The 15,710-nt window shown below is 41.3% G+C and overlaps 1 protein-coding gene across 7 annotated transcripts in view; it reads left to right on the plus strand.

Annotated features, from left to right (window-relative positions):
- Positions 1-15,206, plus strand: part of LOC129817412 (protein cornichon homolog 3-like) — a 49,152-nt gene extending 33,946 nt beyond the window's left edge. For 2 of the 7 annotated variants that reach the window (XM_055872613.1, XM_055872609.1), the window contains 4 exons: positions 4,112-4,223; positions 10,602-10,749; positions 11,323-11,351; positions 13,722-15,206. In XM_055872613.1, coding sequence (XP_055728588.1) covers positions 4,112-4,223; positions 10,602-10,749; positions 11,323-11,351; positions 13,722-13,741 — 309 coding nt within the window. In that variant the 3' untranslated portion in view covers positions 13,742-15,206. Of the gene's footprint in view, positions 1-4,111; positions 4,225-10,487; positions 10,750-11,322; positions 11,352-13,721 lie in introns of those variants that run through there. The other 5 variants (XM_055872614.1, XM_055872612.1, XM_055872610.1 and 2 more) reach the window with 4 other exon arrangements.
- Positions 15,207-15,710: the final 504 nt, after the last annotated feature.

Consider the following 15,710-nt stretch of genomic DNA (forward strand, 5'->3'; position numbering starts at 1 on the left):
TACTAATCCTGTTGTATTACCGTATTGATATCCTTAGTCTTCCACCACTATGTGCTAATATAATCAATGGGATACGCTTATGACTAACACACCTGACTCGTACCATAATCATATGCACAAAGTTCTATAAAAACTATTCAGAGCAGACGCAATTTAAACTAAGGCTTTCATTTTTGACTTGACGCATTAACGTTTATTGGGTAGTCTCCTAGCGTCCTCCAAATGTTTTATTTCACACAGCGTTCATTTCACCACATGAAAGATGGCGCTGACTTTTTGGGGAGAGAGACACTGTATGTGGCCCAGCTAGTGCTAATGACTACTCTGTAATCTTGGTACTCACTCTTTGTCAGACTCTAACCATGTTTGGAGCTCTGCTCGGATGACTAATAGCTGCTGATGCTGGATTCATTAAAGTGACTGATGGCGCTTTGCCACCATGTGTTTGACCCCACTCACTCAATATGAAAAGCTTATGTACAGTAATGCTATCAAACACATGACATGGCACAAGATCAGTGAATAACATTTATGATAATTGCACTGCATCTCAGGGATAGAGGTATCACTACAGACCCTGGTTTGATTCCAGACTGTATCACAACCGGACGTGATTGGCAGTCCCATAGGGCAGCGCACAATTGGCCCAGCGGGTAAGGGTTTGGCCGGGGTAGGCCGTCATTGTAAACAAGAATTTGTTCCTTGTTAAATAAAGGTTTAAAAAAACTACAACGTTTACAGGCTAGCCAGTTGCTCAATGACATTGTGAAGCCCTGTGGGTAATTGTTTGGAGCTGTCTATGATTGCCATATTTTACTGAGTTACAGTTCATATAAGGAAATCACATGACTGTGAATACAGATATGCATATGTTGGTCACAGATACCTATAAAAGTAGGGGTGTAACGGTATTCCTCCGCCTCTACAACCGAAGAGGAGGAGTAGTGATTCGACCAAGGTGCAGCGGGTTGTGATGACATAATTTTAATAAAACAAGACGGGAAAAACACAAAACGAAACCACTTAACATAATTAACAAAATAACAAAACAAATGTAGACAAACCTGAACTATACGAACTTACATCTAACACGAAGAACGCACGAACAGGGAAAATAGACTACACAAAAGAACGATGTACAAACAAACCGAACAGTCCCGTATGGTGCGATAAACACTGACACAGGAGACAACCACCCACAACGAACACTGTGAAACAATCTACCTAAATATGACTCTCAATTAGAGGAAACGCCAAACACCTGCCTCTAATTGAGAGCCATACCAGGCAACCCTTAAACCAACATAGAAACAGAAAACATAGAATGCCCACCCAAACTCACGTCCTGACCAACTAACACATACAACAAACTAACAGAAATAGGTCAGGAACGTGACAGGGTTTGGAAAACCAGTCAGTATCTGATGTGAACCATTTGCCTCAAGCAGCGCAACACATTTCTTTCACAAAGAGTTAATCAGGCTGTTGATTGTGGTCTGTGGAATGTTGTCCCACTCATCTTCAATGACTGTGCGAAGTAGTTGGATATTGGCGGGAACTGGAACACACTGTCGTACACGTCGATACAGAGCATCCCAAACTTGCTCAATGGGTGACATGTCTGGTGAGTATGCAGGCCATGGACGAACTGGGACATTTTCAGCTTCCAGGAATTGTGTACCGATCCTTGAGACATGGGGCTCTGCATTATCATGCTGAAACATGAGGTGATGGCGGCGGATGAATGGCACGACAATGGGCCTCAGGATCTCATCACAGTATCTCTGTGCATTCAAATTGCCATTGATAAAATGCAATTGTGTTCGTTTTGCGTAGCTTATTCCTACCCATACCATAACACCACCGCCACCATGGGGCACTCTGTTCACAACATTGACATCAGCAAACCGCTCGCCCACACAAAGCCATACACGCTGTCTGCCATCTGCCCGGTACAGTTGAAGCCAGGATTCATTTGTGAAGAGCACACTTCTCCAGAGTGCCAGTGGCCATCAAAAGGGAGCATTTGCCCACTGAAATCGGTTATGATGCCAAACTACAGTCAGGTCAAGATCCTAGTGAGGAAGACAAGCATGCAGATAAGCTTACCTGAGAAGGTTTCTGACAGTTTGTGCAGAAATTGTTTGGTTGTGCAAACCCACAGTTTCATCAGCTGTCCGGGTGGCTGGTCTCAGATGATTCCGCAGGTGAAGAAGCCAGATGTGGAGGTCCTGGGCTGGCGTGGTTACACGTGGTCTAAAACAACGTTGGAGGTGGCTTATGGTAGAGAGATTAACATTAAATTATCTGGCAACAACTCTGGTGGACATTCCTGCAGTCAGCATGCCAATTGCATACTCCCTCAAAACTTGAGACACATTGTGTTGTGTGACAAAACTGCACATTTCAGTATGGCCTTTTATTGTACCCAGCACAAGGTGCACCTGTGTAATGATCATGTTTAATCAGCTTCTTGATATGCCACACCTGTCAGGTGGATGGATTATCTTGGCAAAAAAGAAATGCTCACTAACAGATATGTAAATAAATGTATGCACAACATTTGCGAGAAATAAGCTTTTTGTGTGTATGGAAAATTTCTGGGATCTTTCATTTCAGCTCATGAAACATGGGACCAACATTTTACATCTTGCGTTTGTATTTTTGTTCAGTGTATATTTAGGGCTCTATTTTAACTAACCTAACACAATGGTAAATCTAAGCGCAGGCGGTAGCACTATAGGTTCAGGGGTGTGTCAGAAATATGTTTTATATTTTCACTATTACAATTATCCACACACTTGCTGGTGTTGGCGCGAAAGGGCTGGGTTTAGATGAATTAACAAGTTGGGGGTGTGTCGAGGCTTGGTCCATGGCGAAATATATGGTTGCATTAGGTTGTGTATTTACTGTCTTTTATGTATTGGCTTTGAATCAACTCCAATTTCAATGTTAGTCCGTAATAGTTTATCAAATGGCTTACAGAAAGGAAATAACAAAATATAGACCTATCCCATCTTTGCTAAATTTGCAGTTCACATTGTTCTAAGTAATTGCATGACTTCAATAGCATTCACACTGATACAGGGGCTAGGTCTACTGTAAATTCCATTATGGTTGAGCATGGACATGCCAAACATTGTCAATAAGCAAGATTAAATTCATTATTGATAAGGCCTAAAAAAGAGAATGAATAATTCTAATCAAATTCTAAACAAAACTAAACAACAACTTGTTTTAAATAGGCTATGTCACACTTACAGGCATGTTCATTTCTCCCCGTGGGCATTTAATATTAAAACAACTCAGACTATGGAGGATTTAATGGACATCCAAAACGGGACCTGCATGGCTAAAATAATGTGGGCCTGCCTACAATTCATAGATAAAAAGGGAATGTCAGCTCACTGTTTTACTCTGCTCAAACTTGATATTTTATGAAAGTTTGGGGATTAAGATTTATTTCCAAGAAGCCTCAGGAGCCAAACTCTTTATTGACAGTCTTTTTGATTACTTCCAGATTACATTGGGCCAACAAAAAATCCGTAATTGAGATGAGGGGAGGCTATGCTTGGTTGTATGTTTCTAAATACGAAGTATGAAGGCTTCAAATCACATTAGGCTACTCTTTTTGAAAATGTTTTATTGTTTTATTTGTTTGTCTTTTTACTTCTATTTTCATTTTTATTTTTATTAACAACAAATCAATACAAAAAGTATATGGGGACATTAGGCTACTCTTGTTCCATAGGCTGCGTTTCCGCTGTCAAAATTCATGCCATAACCAACTGCGTTACCGCTAAAACCAGCTTTTGGTTGGTCTTACTTGTCCATCAGCGCTGCCTGAAATTAGCACTTCGGATCATGTTTTTAAGACAGGTAAATAGCCGAACCTGGCGTTAGGGCTGGAAAATGCGAGCGCGGCAGGTTTTGCACGACGAGCTGTGTTAGACACAAGCGCCGCCTTAACGCCATGTCAAATGATGATGAATAATCTGTGAATGAGAAGATTTGATGTGAAATGACCTCTCTCAAGAGCATTTCACTTTCCCTCTTACCCCCCTCCTTCACTCTTCCGTTCTCTCTCCTTCCCTCCCTCCTCCCCTGCCAGTTGGTGCTTCCAGAGTATTCTATCCATGGGCTGTTCTGTATCATGTTCCTGTGTGCCCAGGAGTGGCTGACAGTAGGCCTCAACATCCCTCTGTTCTTCTACAACACATGGAGGTAACTATCGAAGCTGGACTAGTCTTTTCTTGTCTTTCTTTCATTTTGTAAGATGTCATTAATTCAGTATGGTGCCCAGAAGATAAGCACTTATTTATGTATGTATGTATTATATTATGTATGTATTACATCATATTATGTATTATATTACATTATATTATGTATTATATTATATTATGTATGTATTATATTATATTATGCATGTATTATATGTTATGATGTATGTATTTAACGAATTGAGCATTTGTAATTTGACAGACAGGCTGTGAGTGACTTTGGTTATGATGCCCTGAAATCTCACCTTGAAAATTGGTCACCTGTCAAGGCTTCCTCCCATTAATATGTTGTTTTCTCCCTTATTTGGGCTTGTTGTTGTTTCGTTATTTGATGTGAATCACTTGCAGAACTTTGTGATTGTTTGCTCAGCCGGTTGAAGTTACGCAGCAGCACTCACTGTTTCATTAATTGCAGACTCTGCCAGATGCCCAGTGGCTACAGATGCTGTTTTCTCTATACATCTGAGGGGAGACAGGGAGAGGGGGAGACAGAAACAAAGAGAGGCACAGAGACAAAGATAGAGGGATGAAGAAATAGAGAGAGAGATACAGAGATATGGGGGAGGGTGACCCACAGCAGCTACAGATCTGTCCATTTCTGTTTTCCTTCCCAATGAGCACAGCTGATGCCTGATGTCTTCAGCTCATCCCCCTCCTCTCCATCAGCCCCCACTGGCTCTGCCTCTCTGCCAGCCTCTCCTCCCCACCTCCACATGCAGCAGGGGCTCAGTGACACACAGGATAGTAGAGAGGTTTAGATGTAGGTTTAGCAGCAGCAACACAGTGGAATGGAGCACCACTACCTGTGTAGCGGCGATAATGTACATACTGTACATGCCGATGTAAAGCAGTGGCTACATTTCTGAGAAAGACGTCTCAGTTTAAGGCCAATTCCATAGCTTCATCAAAAGAGGAGGCTCATGATTCTCACCCACTTCCATAGACTTACACAGTAATTATGAATACTTCCGGAGGACGTACTCCAACCTATCAGAGCTCTTGCAGCAACTGACATGTTGTCCACCCACTCAAAGGATCAGAGAATGTATCTAGTACTGAAAGCATAACCTACAGCTAGCTAGCACTGCAGTGCATAAAATGTGGTGAGTAGCTGACTCAACGAGAGAGAAAAAAAAGTGAAATAGTTTTGTACAAATTAATTTATTCCTAAATGAAGGAGAAGCAAGAGAGAAATAGAGAGAGATTTTGTAATTTTTTTCAGTTTCACTTACTGAGCTAGCAAATGCAGCTAGCTAGTTTAGCCTACTGAAACATCCTGCTCAAACAGCTATGACTATCCAACACAACACTGGAACTCTTCCAAGTCAAGGCAAGCTTTTGGTGTGACTAATATATTGCCACCAGGGCCCGCCGGTGTAACTGCTTACTGTACACTGTAACCTTACTGCATGATTATAGTGGGTTTACTAACGCGTTAGTTCTCTTAGCTATGCTGACTATGACATTAGCTAATACGGTGACAACGATGTAGGCTGTGTGTAGCGGTTTGGCTTGGAAAGGTTTTGTCACCTGGTCACATACAGCTGATGTGTTGTGCATTGAAGTCCACAAGCGAAGGGAAGAGGTGAAAGGAGGAGAGTGCATAACGTAGATGCAAGAAGGAATACAACATGGCTGTGAAGGAATACAACGGTGAGTATTCAATCTTTCCGATTCTGTTGAAAAACGTTTCACAAACAGAAGCAAACGGAACAAAACAGGGATGAACATACCTGAATTTATCCAATAGAAACTCTCGTTTGCAACTGTTGGACTAATGATTACTCCCACTATCAGCTAGATGCATGCAACAATGTGCAAGGCGGTATTGATTTCACTGTCTGTCCATGTGTCACTGTCTGTCACATCAAATTTGTCTCTCGACCTGTGTGCACCTACGTAGTAAACTTTCATACATAGCCATGATGGGTATAGGCAAAATTTGAGTATCATGTAGTAGCCTAAACCTATCGCTGTTAGATTGAGCTGGGTGAATGGAATATGAATGACAGTCATCCAATATGCTGTAATAGAAATAAGGCCATACTCATGAAAAAAAAATGGTCATCCCTAATCTGGAACGGCACTGACCGCCACTGTTCTAAATGCTACCAGATAGGGGTTATTAAGCTAGTAACCATAGCGGAACCCTTTTTTGGTTCATTTGAAGGTTCAATAAAGAACCATGCTCATAAGGTTCTAAATGGAACCTGTATGTTGCTATAAAGAACCCTTTCCTAAGGTTCTATAAAGAACCATACAATTTTTTTTCTATATAGCACCAAAAACGGTTCCGCTATGGTTACAACCCTATTTGGGGCTATATAGAACAATTATTTATGGTTCTTTATATAACCTTTATGGAGAAGGGTTCAATAAATAACCTTTCTCAATCTTAAAGGTTCTTTGTAGATTATTTTGAAGAACCACACAGGTTTTTTTTTATTTTGGTCAGCCACATTATATTGTTAACATTTAATTCTTATTATTGTGTTCATTGACAAGTTGAATCAAGTGAGCTATCTCTGGAACAGCTGGGGGTCCCTGAGGAGAGAACCACTGACTAATTTAGTCAATTGTTCTCAATTGACACAAGGCCATACATGAGTCTTTCACAAGACACCGCCACTGGCCATAGTCATATATCATTATCACTTGTAGACTTCGGTGCACAACACTACAGCTGTCTGTGAACAGGCGAAGACAAAAAATCTTCATACCATAACCGCTACACACAACCTACATCGTTGTCACCATATTAGCTAACGTCATAGTCAACATAGCTACAAGAACTAACGCGTTACTACACCCACAATCCAATCCATGTGTACAATCACATAGTAGTGTACAGCAAGCAGTTTAGCAGTTACACCGACGGCCCCCGGTGGCAATACATTTATAAAACCGAAAGCTTACCTTGAATTGGAAGTGTTGGATAGCCTTAGCCAGCTAGCTAACATACGTATAATTCCTTTCTTTTTGAGTCAGGATGTTGAGCAGGCAAAATTAGCTAGTGTAAGTGAAAGTTTAAAAAAAAAGTTTTGGACAAAAGTCTCACCATATTTTATTCACGGCAGTATTAGCTAGCTGTAGTTTATGATTTCAGTACTAGATGAATTCTCTAATCCTTTGATTGGATGGAAAACATGTCTGTTCATGCTGCAAGGAAGATGTCCTCCGGAAGTTGTCATAATAACTGTGTAAGTCTAAGGAAGGTTGTGAGAACCATGGTTTTGTATAGGTTTTGTATTGAAGTCAATGTACCCAGATGAGGACAGAAGCTAGCTGTCCTCCGGCTACACCATGGTGCTACCCTACAGAGTGCTGTTGAGACTACTGTAAATCTTTAGTGCAAAACAGTGTTTTAATCAGTTATTTGGTGATGCAAATATATTTAGTATAGTTCTATCTAAGAAGGATAACTTTCTAATGTTTCACAATTTTTATTTCATTAAATTCAATGAGTAGGATGGTCCTCCCCGTTCTCCTCTGAGGAGCCTCAAATGTAATATACAGTATAATATGTAACAGGATAACACAACACATTAGTGGAATGACACATTCACTCACTGTTGCGCAAAAAGAGCTGTAAGCAAACCACACCCCAAAATATTGTAATGAGCTGCCTCCCCTACATTTTAAAAGAACAAATAAACATTTTGTGAACTGTAAAGAACCATTGAAGAGCTCAAAGGTTTCTTTGGGTCGTTATGGATCCACATAGAACCATCACCCTTCCAAAAGAACCTTGAGGAATCTTCTTTTTGTGTGTGTGTGTGTGTACAGTAGAAGGGATCCCGCTCTCTCTGTGTTTTGAGCTGAACTCATCCTTTAGCACACATACTGTACAGACAGCTGCTCCCTATCCCCCACCATGGCCCTCTCACTGTCACAGAGAGGGATGTCTTTCTCTACAAACCTCCATGTGGGTCCCTCTCTCTGTGCCTGGAGCTCACGCTACCCTCAGGTGCTGTGGAGCCCCACAACCTATCAGGTGGAGTCAGTCAGTGTGTTGTAGAAATATAGGCCACCGCACAGCAATGAGTTACGGTGTGCTGTGAAATAGGGCACTACTGTCTCAGGTGGTGCTTGTCCTAACAGTAGAGGTACGATATGATGCAAATGTGTTAGTGGAGTGACTTACCAGGTGGTAGTGGTAATAGTAGTAGTAGTGGGTTGAATGCAGGTTCAGCTGGGGTTTTCAGGTGTTACAAGGTGCATGAGTAGAAATGGAATGGGCAGAATGGTTCTGATTTTGTATTATTTATTTTTGACTAAACTTTATTTTATCAGGTACATTAAACTGTCTGGCAAGACATTCTCTCACATTCTCATTTACAGCAATCTTGTTCTACATGAATTTCAAAAGCCCTGTCACAATTTATTTAATAGTCTGTCTAGTACAAACGACTTATAAACCATTACTGAATAGTTTGTTAGTCATTAGCAAACTATTGGTAAATCATTATAAACCATGTGTTCATGTATCTATTAACATAATTAAATGCATGTACAGTGCCTTGCAAAAGTATTCACCCCCCTTGGTGTTTTTCCTATTTTTTTGCATGTAACTGAAATTGATTTTTATTTGGATTTCATGTACTGGACATACACAAAATAGTCCAAATTGGTGAAGTGAAATTTAAAAAATTACTTGTTTCAAAAAAACAAAAAAAACAAAAAGGAAAAGTGGTGTGTGCATATGTATTCACCCCCTTCACTATGGAGCACCTAAATAAGATCTGGTGCAACCAATTACCTTCAGAAGTCACATAGTTAGTTAAATAAAGTCCACCTGTGTGCAATCTAAGTGTCACATGATCTCAGCATATATACATCTGTTCTGAAAGGCCCCAGAGTCTGCAACACCACTAAGCGAGGGTCACCACCAAGCAAGCTGCACTATAAATACCAAGGCACTCTCCAAACAGGTCAGGGACAAAGTTGTGGAGAAGTACAGATCAGGGTTGGGTTATAAAAAAATATCAGAAACTTTGAACATTCCACGGAGAACCATTAAATCCATTATTAAAAAATGGAAAGAATATGGCACCACAACAAACCTGCCAAGGGAGGGCCGCCCACCAAAACCCACGAACCAGGCAAGGAGGGCATTAATCAGAGAGGCAACAAAGAGACCAAAGATAACCCTGAAGAAGCTGCAAAGCTCCACAGCGGAGATTGGAGTATCTGTCCGTAGGACCACTTTAAGCCGTACACTCCACAGAGCTGGGCTTTACGGACGAGTGGCCAGAAAAAAATAAGCAAACATGTTTGGTGTTTGCCCAAAGGCATGTGGGAGACTCCCCAAACATATGGAAGAAGTTACTCTGGTCAGATGAGACAAAGATTGAGCTTTTTGGCCATCAAGGAAAACGTCATGTCTGGCACAAACCCAATACCTCTCATCACCCCGAGAACACCATCCCCACAGTGAAGCATGGTGATGCCAGCATCATGCTGTGGGGATGTTTTTATCGGCAGGGACTGGAAAACTGGTCAGAAATGAAGGAATGCTGGATGGCACTAAATACAGTGAAATTCTTGAGGGAAATCTGTTTCAGTCTTCCAGAGATTTGAGACTGGGACGGAGGATCACCCTCAATGACCCTGAGCATACTGCTAAAGCAACACTTGCGTGGTTTAAGGGGAAACATTTAAATGTATTGAAATGGCCTAGTCAAAGCCCAGACCTCAATCCAATTGAGAATCTGTGGTATGACTTAAAGATTGCTGTACACCAGCAGAACCCATCCAACTTGAAGGAGCTTGAGAAGTTTTGCCTTGAAGAATGGGCCAAAATCCCAGTGGCTACATGTGCCAAGCTTATAGAGCCATACCCCAAGAGACTTGCAGCTGTAATTGCTGCAAAAGGTGGCTCTACAAAGTATTGACTTTGGGGGGTGAATAGTTACGCAGTAGTTATGTGAATAGTTACGCTCACGTTTTGTCTTATTTGTTGTTTGTTTCACAATATAAAATATTTAGCTTCTGCAAAGTGGTAGGCATGTTGTATAAATCAAATGATACAAACCCCCCAAAAATCTATTTTAATTCCAGGGTGTAAGGCAACAAAATAGGAAAAATGCCAAGCGGGGTGAATACTTTCGCAAGCCACTGTACCTACGTATATGCATAAACCATGCATTACAATTCCTACAACCTTTAATCATGTACAACTTAATCATACTAATCATGAACAGTCAGATGTTTCATGTGTCCCCCTACTCATCCTCCATCTCTCCATTCTTCCTTTCATCTTCCCCTCCGTCCCTCCGTCTCTACGGGTCAACTACCCCTCGTGTGTCGTGTCCCTATTCGGTAGGTACTTCCACAGCCCCACAGACACTAAGGAGCTCCTCTATGACCCAGCCTCGGTCATGAACGGGGACACACTCAAGTTCTGCCAAAAAGAGGCCTGGTGCAAGATGTCCTTCTTCGTCCTGTCCTTCTTCTACTATCTCTACTGGTGAGTGACAAATGCACTTTCCACTGTGTTGTTTGGTAATGTGTTAAGGATACAGACAATGATCATCGTTCACCTCAAAGTGACTATCAACTATATACAGTACATCTAGCCTAAGTAGAGTATAGTTGTTATTCCTCTTGTACATTTTTCAGATGTTTAGTACAGGCTTTTACATGCTTTTACAAGCATGTTATGTGCATATTGTTTTGTATTGCTCGGTATTATTACTGCACTGTTGGAGCTAGAAGCACAAGCATTTCGCTGCACCTGCGATAACATATGCAATTCTGTGTACGCAACCAATAAACATTTATTTGATTTGATTTGACCAGGGATGGGGTCAATTCCATTTCGGTTTAGCCAATTCAGGTAGTGATTGGGTAATTTTCAATTCCCGAACTAAAACGCTTTAATAAAACGTTTTCATAAACCCATTCATTTCATTGTCTAAGTTGAAATGGAAGGGACCCCACAGTCCCTGGAGTACTAGTGACCTCTCACCAGAGGCACAGTTTTTTTTTTCAATTGACCAATCAGAAGTGTTGAATGTGACTCTCCTCCTCTCGCCTGTAGCGTGTACTGGACCGGACCTTCATCTAGTAGTGAGTCTCTTCAGTGGGTTTGTCACCTCGTGATACTGACCCCCTCATTGCCCCACGGTGCCCTGCCCCCTGCACACACCACCATACCACACCTGTGAATCTTTCCCTCTCTCTCTTTGTTTCTCTCTCTCTCCCCTCCTTTCTCCCTCTCATTCTCTGTTTCTCCTCACTCAGCGATACTGTAACACTAACGGACACAGCCTTTTCTGGAGAATTGGCCTCCTCAGGGAGATAACCTTTAACCCCTAACCTCTGACCTCCATTACTTCAGTCCCCCCTGACCTACTGGTGTTTGTCACAGTGGAGTTGGTCACTCTGGTGGAGTCCAATATGGAGTCCAAAATAACAACTGACCTCCATTGTTTAACCTTGATGAGATGTGCATTTTCTCCTGATGTTTAACCACTGCTATGGATGTTAAGTAACGTTACTGTATATGAATGCTTCCCTCTTTGTCTAATAAGTACCACTCCTAACCTGTTCTCACCCACTTCTCCTCTTGTCTTTGGCATGATCTCTAACCCTTCCTTGCACACACACACACTTACACACAGACTCACGCTCGCTCGCACGCACACACACACACGCACACGTACTGTACACACGCACGCACACACAGTCTGAAGCTATTGAGCATCAGCTGAATAATGCTCTCCCACTCACAGATTGATGGGAAATCAAAGATTGGCTCTGGAGGCCTAATCCTCCCAATTACAATGGCCAGGTTAGCTTCGGTTCATTAGCCCAAAAGCCGTTTAAATGTAATGGAACAAGAAATTACTACGTGGCTCTGATAAGGAAGCAGAGCTCCATATAAATGTTTATGACAAGCCCTCAGTGAGGGATAAGCTATATTCGCCTGCGGAAGCCAAGCTACTGGGTGAATTGAAACAACCTCAATGACAGAGAGATGACAAGCTGACAGCAAGGACATATGTAGCATCTCTGTCTACCATGAATTGCAGTCTAAAGACGAAATGTGATGTCATTCACATCGCATGCCGTAATGGGATGTAATGATATAATGTTATGTTGTAACAGTAACCTCTTGTCAAACTGAATATAGATTCCAAGTACAGGGCTTGAAGTTTTTTTTACAGTACCAGTAAGTGGGAGATCCAGTAGCTAGAGAGTTTCTGTTCCACACATCTCCTCAGCTGTTGTTCAGCTTGTTGTCTTACTGTTTGGTGCAGTGTTGAAGACCAGACTTGGTCTTCCTCAAGTGACCAGGTGGTTAAACCAGTCTTTTTTCACCTAACAGCTGAGTAATAATGGAGATGTTTGTACGGTAGAATGGGCCCAGTGATCATGTGATGAGCTACGATTTGTAGATACAGGCTACTAATTAATCTAGCTACAGCTCTGAGGTGTGATGGAGGTCATGATCTGTCTAAGCTGCCTCTGGTTCTCCTGCGTATGACCCCCCAGGCCACCATACGTATTGTGCGTCCATTACATTAGGAAACATGGATAATGATAACCCAGACAGACAGGTGAGCTCAGGCTTCACCACAGCAGCAGAGATTAGTGTCTCACTGGCCAGAGGACACCAGAATGAATACACATTTCTCCATTTGGGAGTAGCTAAGTGATCATGATTAGTTAAAGCAGTAAATAAGCTATTATGGTACAGTTAGCTAGGAAGCTGAATTATTTTAGAAGATGTTGATTTACCTAAGGCTAAGAAGAAATGTTAAGTATTGGCATCTGAGAGATCTACGCTTGTCTGAGCAGCTCACAAAATGTTATTAGGCCAACATGACTACTAGTTTGTAAAGAACAAAACTCTAGGGCTGTCCTTACTTTATCAAACCATCAAATCGTATATTTCATGAGCAGTGTTGTCCACGCTAAGACAAAGGCATACCTCTTAGTTCGAGCCCAGTTCTTCAAATGAATATTAAATATTTCAATTGGGTTTATCTACAAGCTTAATCAAGCATAACTGCAGCGGCCTCGCATCAATTTCTTGCTTATTTATTTGCTCGTGTTTTGAATAGGCAAAATGTTTATCCGTTTAGAAGGCTATATGCACAACATTAAACGGCTCTTTTAATTGCAACTTCAAATAAAGAAACACAAACAAATATGAGTGAATCTGGCAGGCACCGAGGCATGGGTCCTAAAAAAGTCTGAACACACTACTATACCACACATGGATGAATCTGTTGTTTCTGAAACACTTTTAACACACACTTGAATGCTCCTTTCTTGTGTGCTTATTCATTCCAGTGGATCAGTTTATAATGGGATCATTTTTGGCGCTGTTGATAGTTATTGTTGTTCTTTTTACTGTTTGGTCCAACCATGTACTGTAGTCTCAGTCATTGATTTGTTGTCTTGTGTTTTTCCTCCTCTCTTGTCTTCCAGTATGGTCTACTCCTTGGTAACCTCATAACAGCAGAACTCTCAGTATTTGAGCCATTCTCCGGATATCAGAGACTGTTTTCTGGAATTCAAACTAGCTAGCACAAAAACCAACTTTGCAGCAAAAAATAGCACTTTGGGTCACAACTTTTCTGTTTCATCAGAAGGACAGTCGGTGGGTCTGGTCTGGGGGGAAGAATTTCAGCTCCAGTCTCCATTGTCTCCTCAATGTATGTAAAGGGACATTACTGTTTACAGTTCTCTATAGGTCAAAAGTCCTTTATGAGTCACAGTGACCACCATATCTACTGTTGTCCGTCACTGCCCGGCTAATGTCTGTACTTGCAGCCTGTCCTGTCCTGGAGAAGTACAGTAGCGTCCCCACTACTGTAGTAGGGTACACAGTAGTGTTTGCACAGTTTGTCTCAGGCACAGCACATAGAAACACAGCACAGCACAGTCGTGTTTGTCATCGGGACAAACAGGTCTTCTTCTTCACCCATCTGCCCTTAGAGTCTCACCGATAGTAGCTTCTTCTTCACTGGTGGGAAGGGGAGATGACACATCCTGTACAGAGACATGGTGAACCTTCTGTTCAGGGACAAGGAAACCGGGTCAGCGAATGTTGCATTTTTACCTGCTGCAATAAAATACATGGCCTGTGTGTTTATATACATTACATATGTGAATGGCTTTTGTGATGTGTGCATTTTGTGTATTCTGAACAAAATCATTTCTAATGGAAATATGATCTACGAAGAATCATATACAAATGGAATATTGCGTGATTCTCTGTGGTTATAGTGTTGTTATTTGGTAGAGAAATGAAAGCTTGTTTTTTAGAACTAGAAAAGCAGTAATTCTTTGCACAGTAGTGTAGGCCTATTTAATTTTTTTGACAAATATTTGCGATGTTTGGTTGTGTTTCAATACTCTATAGTCTACCCAAATGAGCAAAGGTATCACTGTTTCCATAATGGACCGAATGTGGTACTTATTCATTCACTTAAATTATTCATAGACATTTAAAATGAATTGTTTCCCTTCACACTTCGTCCAAAATACTTTTCAGCAAATATAAGTGAATGGCATATCAGCCTCCACTGTAAGATGACTAATATATCAAATGAACGACACTGTTAATGTTCTAACTACCCCCTCTGTCATTACCGTTAGCTAGCAGATGCTGCCAATGATGAAACCGTGTCTGAAAACAGCTATGGACTTCAGAGCTTTTGGCAATGCCGTTTCATTTGATTGTCCTTCAGAGAATTCATTATACCAATGCTGTCGGTTTGCTGCAGAGTTCGTAATCACGCATCTTAGCGCAGAAGTTTTGCATTAACCTTTACTCAAGGACAAGACAGGAATGCCCATATTGTTGTTTTCTTATTTAAGAGCATTTTGTATGTTTACTGTGTATGTGTCAACCTAAGATGAATTTAGATAATTGTTTATGAAATAAAGTATGACTATTTTAAAATGTGACATCAGAGGCTTTCTCTTTTTGACATTTAATGTGTTTATCTTTTTTATTTATCTTTTCCTTTCATGGTGTAGGTTTTTGAAATGGATAAAGGACTATAACCTATTTCTGCACACATGCATTTGTTGTTTCCTAATCTCAGCACCTAGAACTAAATATATCACCAGAGACTAGTTGTTTCCTGATGACAATATTTGATGCAGTGACACTGTCAGAGTCCTACAGTATGTGTTCTTACCTCACTTTGCCCTACTACCACCTCTCTTGTCTCCTCCTGCTGTATACTGTCCACCTGTCTGGCATCAGTATCAGTTCCTTCATTTGGTTACGGAGAGGTAGGATCCTTTGTTCTTCTGATTTGTGTGAAGAGCAAAGGAAGCTGTGATTCCTGCTGTTGTCATTTGCAGTCCTTACCTGTGTGATTATACAAGTGTGTGTGTGTGTGTGTGTGTGTGTGTGTGTGTGTGTGTGTGTGTGTGTGTGTGTGTGTGTGTGTGTGTGTGTGT

The sequence above is a fragment of the Salvelinus fontinalis genome, chromosome 20 (genome assembly GCF_029448725.1).
Source record: "Salvelinus fontinalis isolate EN_2023a chromosome 20, ASM2944872v1, whole genome shotgun sequence".
Classification (NCBI taxonomy): Eukaryota; Metazoa; Chordata; class Actinopteri; order Salmoniformes; family Salmonidae; genus Salvelinus; species Salvelinus fontinalis.